At 36.2% G+C, this 7,609-nt stretch overlaps 1 protein-coding gene across 1 annotated transcript in view; it reads right to left on the bottom strand.

Annotated features, from left to right (window-relative positions):
• The window catches only part of plxna3 (plexin A3), a 203,634-nt gene that overhangs the window by 125,285 nt on the left and 70,740 nt on the right, over positions 1-7,609 (bottom strand). Inside the window, exon 4 of the mRNA XM_016440111.1 lies at positions 491-631. Within this exon, the coding sequence (XP_016295597.1) occupies positions 491-631 (141 nt within the window). The remainder of the gene's footprint in view (positions 1-490; positions 632-7,609) is intronic.

Here is a 7,609-nt window from a genome sequence, read left to right as displayed (position 1 = left end):
TAATGAGGAAAAAAAATTAACTTAAATGATTTTAGCAAATGGCTGCAATATAACAAAGAGTGAAAAATTGAAGGGGGTCTGAATACTTTCCGTACCCACTGTATATATAAAAAACTCACATTGGATCCATTTAATGCATCTTTGCTGAGCAACAGTATTAATTTCTTACCAAAACTTTTGAACAGTATTGTATATTTTTTAAATAATCTGTTTTGGCAGATATAGCAAGTAGATTTGTTCCTTATTTTTTCTCAAAATAAATAAAAACAATTTTCTACTGTACATTGCGAAAAATCATTATCGGCCAAATAAGATAAACACCGGCTATCAGTATGAGCCAAAATTCCTATTTTGGATCATCCCTGATAAATGAAAACAAAGAAAGAGCTGTCTAAAAGAGACAAAGCCTGTCCAATAGACATGCATATATTTTTCCTAGTATTAGTTGCCTCACCTCATCAGAATCGTTCACTTTCAGAATAATTCTCACCTGTTTGTCGCTCAGCAGATAGATGTACTGATAATCAGGACTGAACACCATGTCACGGAGAATCGGGCTTCCCTCCACGACGGGGACCGTCTCATACAGCAGAGCGTTCTCCGAAGGCGGCGGTATACCATCCACTCGAATCTGAAAACCAAATAAAAGACTGAGTTCAATTCAACATGGAATCAAACGTTTCTTCGAAATCTGATTTTGAACGATCCCTCAGTGTGTCTTTGTAATCGTTTATTAACACATAACATTTCCATACCTCCTATACAATAAAATATGATTTTTCAAAGTCATAAAACCAAGATTAATGGAAAATACTATTTTAGTCTTTCTACTTCAATATTTCATGTTTAATTCACTGTTACTTGCCGTTTCTTTGTAATTTGCAATTTCCAGTGAGACTCTCCCATCCAATCACTTTACTGTATTTTGTTATGCACCCGCCCACTTTTCAATCAAAACAAATAAAATCAAATCCCACCTTACATTATTTCCTCACTAAACATACTTGGATCACACAAAAAAAAAAGAAGCATTTTCATAGTGTTTGATTTTAGATTCCAGGTATTTTACTGTGACTTTACCACTCACAGTGTTTCTGGCTGGCGGCATATCATCACTTACACATCTGATTATCACTGACACACGCAGTATTATAATTTTCCTCATGAATGCAGAATTCTTTGGCTGACCTAGAAAACGAACGCAGAACTTTGAGCGAACGCGGCAGCGGAGAGAGATTACAGCATCTGATCAGATGTGCGATAAAAATCAATTACATTTTAACAACACACACACACACACACACTCGAACCCCCGCTGCCTCATCATTAGCGACTCCTCTGTTTCCTCACACTGATAATTAGTGTAGTTGAGCTTGCTGGGTAAAAAGCGAGCTCTAAATATGTCAAATTCAAAACATCTTTGAAGTGACGACTGAGGGAAAAAACACAGAGAGCGGCTGACAACCGCATTTAAAGTCAGAGAGCTCACCTATTTCCCTACCCGCGGAACGTCAGCGCGCGCCTCGGTCCTAATCAATTCTGACGGCAATGTGATAGGAGATTGAAACCAAGCTGCAAGTAAACTAAATTCCCACCGAAAAGGTACGAAATGGCATTTGGGAAACAGCAGAGAGATCAAAATGGGAAAAAGAAGCGAAAGAAGGTGCGAGGTGGAAAAAAAAACACCCGAAACAGATGCACTGGCAGCGGACTTGGGCCGTCTCCTAAATATCTGGGTCGGTCTGAAGTGACAAACATCGTTAGTCTGTTAATTAGCTGCCTCCTCATTGCAGCAGTTGCAGTAATTAGGGTTGACAAGGTGGCATCAATTAGTCGAAGGCTGCCATATTGGGTGTCACATATCGCCGGCCAAGTCAGAGCCCACATCTACCCGGGCAGCAGGACAGAAGGCCTAGAAACACGACGGACTCTGTCTGCGATTCGTCAATTCATGCGCCACCAGCTGTAGTGTCGTTTTTCGCAGCCTTTGGCTACAGAGTTCCCTCGTTTAAACGGATCGGTTTAACACCAGCCACCAGGTTTTGCGATACCCTCGTGGAATCGGATCAATTCGTGAAAGTAGAAAGCAGTTCAATGGAAAAAGAGAGACGGCGTGTATTGTTCACAATTTAATTGATTCGAATCACTTAAAGAGTTCACCCAAAAATAAAAATCAACTTAACACATAGTTAACTAACATCCATGTCAACCTGTATGAGTTTTCCTTCAGTGTAAACAGAAAAGAAGACAGTAGGGCTTCAATAGGGCCCAAGCATCAGTGAACCGTATTGAAGGTAAATAAAAAAATTTAAAAATAATAAATAAAAAAAAAACACTTTTTTTTTTTAAATGTTCACGAAAGTCTTACATGTTCACATTTATGGAAGAGAACATCACAAAGAGAACTAAATTTATGACTAGTTTAACCCTTTAGGCGCCAGGGTTTTTTTTTGGAAAAATGCTGGATTTTGACATCAAGATTTCAAAAGCTTGTGGCTTGAAAGGGCTTAAAGATAGAGATCTACTGTAAATTAGAAACATGTTGGGCATGACCGAAAGTTTATGTGGGGTGTAAATATACTCATCTAATTTGCATATTATGACGTAATCAGGGGGCGGCCCTCTTGAATGTCATAATATTCATGAAATAATAGATATTGAATGGTTGTTTGAACTTGCGAATAACATTTGCAAAACATCCTCACGGTACAACTTTTTATTAGCCATTTGGCGATTTTCTCTCACAAATCTCACAGCTTACCCGCACGCTATGAACTGAACTGCTCCCGCATCAATGACACGAAAGCTCACTTGAGCTGCTATTTGCTCGAACACTTTGAATAGGAAGGTGACGTAATTTTGAAACATTAATGCATTCATTGTGAATTTGAAACATTTCCAAAAGAAAACTAGTTAGAGCTTTATCAAAAAGCTGTAACATGTCTCTAGAACAGACATAAGGCAAAATAATCACTAAGTAAAGGTGTAACAAAATGTCTCTAGAATAGACATATGGCAGAAAAAAATAATAAAATCCCGTGTCCAGGGATTTTTTTTGCCATGCATTGGTCATAGATCTCTTTGTGGCGTTGCCTCAGATGTTGAACTAGATTTGTTGCGCCAAGTTCACACGTACTCCGTCTGCAGTGCGTATACAGTATGTGTATGCGGTGCAGAAGCAGCACGGACTCATTTTGCTTTGCGCACAGGACGTGTTTGCAGTCCGCTCCTGATCCGCGGCTGTTTACCACAAACACAACATTTATCCATTATTTTGATTTCAAATCCAAACGTTGTTTCTGAAAATGCTTTTTCAGCATTGTGATTCTCTTTTATCACAGTACAGTAATACAATCTTTCATAGACATATTCACGTTTAAACTCAATAAATATAACTTTGTTTAACTACCACCACGAGTGCCATCTATTATTGCCTTGTTTAACTAAAAGTGCACTTTTCCTTGTTTTAAATCTAGCCAAAAAGCCATGTGTTGACTGTGAAACAGTAGACTTTAATTATATGCATTTATTGTGTAATTACTAAATTTCCGTGTCAATCCATGTTAAATTTTACAGCGAATAATGCGCTGTCACTTTAATTCAGCACGTATAGCACAGCGAAATAGATTCCGTGCGGAAACAATCGCAGCATGACTGCTGCAGACGCACCGCTCCTGGAGCGCACTGCCGGACCGCAATCGCGTGCAGTGTGAACGCTCTGATCTGTTAACATGGGCGCGGAAAAAATACGCACCACAGACGGAGTGTGTGAACCTGGCGTTACATTTGTATGCCCGCCCGGTCTGTTCTGTTCTGTTCTTGTGCTCCATTTAGGCGCGCTGCATTCTGATTGGTTCGGATAGCATACTGCGGGAGGTCGGGGGCACGGAAAATCGTGCTATGAAGCGATTTAGAAATCGCGCAAGCTCAAATCGCGATTTTATGACGATTTCGATTAATCGCACAGCCCTAAAGGAAACTATCTGTGGGTACTTCATGTGAATCTCTCAAACAAATCCAGATGCTGAGAATATATTCTAGCAGCATCTGTGTCATAAACTGCATTTAATTTGTTTACTAGACAAAAAATTTAAATGTAAAATCTCAGTTTCAGATTACACACACACACAGCTTGTTTAAAAATTCTTAAATATTTGAGTGAATTTTTGCTTTTTTCTTACTTTTAAATTTGTATCATATTTGTCTAATTCAATTAAAAGACTCAAAAGTAATATTATATAAATTATATATATAATTACAATTTACAATTTATCAGATTTACTATCATATATAAACACAGATATACTTATATGTACATATACTTATATGTATATATATATATATATGCACTATATAAATAGATTTATAAATATATACACACACAGTATACATACAATTTAAACGATTAACAATTAACATACTATTTAAAATATTTTAATTACAATTTTATTTAAATTATTATTGCCTTGTTTAACTAAAAGTGCACTTTTCCTTGTTTTAAATCTAGCCAAAAAGCCATGTGTTGACTGTGAAACAGTAGACTTTAATTATATGCATTTATTGTGTAATTACTAAATTTCCGTGTCAATCCATGTTAAATTTTACAGCGAATAATGCGCTGTCACTTTAATTCAGCACGTATAGCACAGCGAAATAGATTCCGTGCGGAAACAATCGCAGCATGACTGCTGCAGACGCACCGCTCCTGGAGCGCACTGCCGGACCGCAATCGCGTGCAGTGTGAACGCTCTGATCTGTTAACATGGGCGCGGAAAAAATACGCACCACAGACGGAGTGTGTGAACCTGGCGTTACATTTGTATGCCCGCCCGGTCTGTTCTGTTCTGTTCTTGTGCTCCATTTAGGCGCGCTGCATTCTGATTGGTTCGGATAGCATACTGCGGGAGGTCGGGGGCACGGAAAATCGTGCTATGAAGCGATTTAGAAATCGCGCAAGCTCAAATCGCGATTTTATGACGATTTCGATTAATCGCACAGCCCTAAAGGAAACTATCTGTGGGTACTTCATGTGAATCTCTCAAACAAATCCAGATGCTGAGAATATATTCTAGCAGCATCTGTGTCATAAACTGCATTTAATTTGTTTACTAGACAAAAAATTTAAATGTAAAATCTCAGTTTCAGATTACACACACACACAGCTTGTTTAAAAATTCTTAAATATTTGAGTGAATTTTTGCTTTTTTCTTACTTTTAAATTTGTATCATATTTGTCTAATTCAATTAAAAGACTCAAAAGTAATATTATATAAATTATATATATAATTACAATTTACAATTTATCAGATTTACTATCATATATAAACACAGATATACTTATATGTACATATACTTATATGTATATATATATATATATGCACTATATAAATAGATTTATAAATATATACACACACAGTATACATACAATTTAAACGATTAACAATTAACATACTATTTAAAATATTTTAATTACAATTTTATTTAAATACACACACACACACACACACACAAATTAAATAAGAAATTATTAAAATAAATTATTTATTTAAAGAGCAATATTATTATATAAATATATTATGTTATTTCAATTTATAAAATGTATCATATATACATAGATATATATACGAATACGATTTAACAATATTTACATTTTAAGATTTAATTTTACACACATGCGTGTGTGTGTGTGCATAATTAAGATAAAAATGAGATAAAATAAGAAATAATTCAAAAAACATATCACAATATACATTCAAAATGACCTAAAAGCATTTTTTTTTTTAAATGAAACAATGCAAAATGATCACTGCAGCGTTGCTAATCAGACAGTTATCTGCTAATGTCGATCATCTCAAAATAGTCAAATATTGACAGATTGGTGTATAACTAGATTAAATGTGTCACAGTGAGCTAAAAAACTCTTGTTTTAAACCTCAAGAGGAAAAATTATCTTCTGCCACAAACTAAGGCCAAGCACCCAGCGCTCTTTCTGCCTAACTACAGCTTCCATCCATCAACACTAATGCAGGGGTGGAAAATGGAAGAGTGGAGGAACTTTTACACTGGATTAGAGGAACGACCAGCCGTGGCATTGATTGTTCTGGGGTCTTTTAGCCAAAATGACACTGAAATCCCACAGATATCTCTCGATAATCGGACGAATGGGGACGATGGGCTACAAAAATACCAGCAGCATTCAGACTGGGCGAGCGCTGCCCTGCAAACAGGTGCACTTTTCTGCCTGTCTAGAAAAAAAAAAATCAGTGGTGAACTTAAATGGCTTTCAGAAGGGCACGTTTTAAGATGTGTACTCTTCTCCCTAGGCGGGGATGTCCTCGCGGCGCACTTGAGTGTTTGAAATGCAGAGTGCTTGCTCAGCCTGCCGAGAGCTGACCCTGCAACAACATCAAACGCCTCAGATGAGGGTAATTGGAATTTAGATAAATATCACCTTCCCCCCTCCGTCTCTCCGTCGCTCAAATGATGCCGGGGTAGCGGCGCCTGCCTATCCATCTATTAATTAACCTGCCGGAGTCGTAGCCCTGCGCTGCAGCGAGTGACCGGAAGACTGACGGGTTTGATCATAGCCCAATTTTTCCCTCATCGATCACAAAGGGAGCAAAGAGAATGAGGAAATTACTACAGCGGGAGAAAGTGGAAGAGGGGGTCCTTTTTTTGCTCATTTGGGTGCTTGTTTTTTATCGATCTGAAGTCCTGTTGAGGGCCCGCGCTTCAAGGACTGGGTGAATGAAGCTCTTAAGTGGAGCTGGCTTCATTTCCCATCTCTCTCGCTCTCCTTCGCTCTCACTCTTCCAGAGTACTGTACTAAAAGATTTTTGTTCACTGGATTCATCTTCCAAAAGCTAGATTATTTCTGCAAGAACAAGAGATGACAAAAGCCTCTAATTCTTTATAATTCATTCAACAATAACCAGCTACAATGGTTGCATTTTGATAGACCACAATAGATCTGGTTATTAGTATTAACAAAAACCTTAAATGGTAAAACTTGGTGGTAAAAATATGGTAAAAAAATATATAAAATGTATTATAGAATTATATAAAAATATTAGTGCTGTCAATAGATTTAAAAAAAATTACTAATTAATCGCACATTTTTTCTGAAATTAATCACAATCTGATTAATTTCGATGCGTTAATTGCATTACATATTTTTAACACGTTAAACTGAAAAAAATTAATCACCTGCATTAACGCACAAATTTTGACGGCACTAAAAAAATCTGATAAAATATACTTTGTTTTGAAAAAAAAATAGTATATATATATATATATATATATATATACAAACGCATAAAAAAAGCTCTTGTCCCTTCATATGGGGGACCACTTTTACATTACATTATTTATTTATTTAATTTATTTATTCATTCATTCATATTTATATTTTTTATGTATTAATTTATGCATGCATGCATTTATTTATGCATTGATTATGTTTATTTTTTAATGCATTTATTTTTGTTCATTTTGCTTTCCGGGATTAAGTATTGGTGTATTGTATAACAAAATAGAACAAAATTGGCAATTAATAATGATATCAATGATTAAAAACTAAAAAAACAAAAGGCAAATTATTAATGTGTGG

The sequence above is a fragment of the Sinocyclocheilus anshuiensis genome, unplaced genomic scaffold, assembly GCF_001515605.1.
Source record: "Sinocyclocheilus anshuiensis isolate Anshui unplaced genomic scaffold, SAMN03320099.WGS_v1.1 scaffold71, whole genome shotgun sequence".
In the NCBI taxonomy this organism is placed as follows: Eukaryota; Metazoa; Chordata; class Actinopteri; order Cypriniformes; family Cyprinidae; genus Sinocyclocheilus; species Sinocyclocheilus anshuiensis.
The sequence above is the reverse complement of the archived record's forward strand: the minus strand, read 5'-3'. Positions and strand labels throughout refer to the sequence as shown.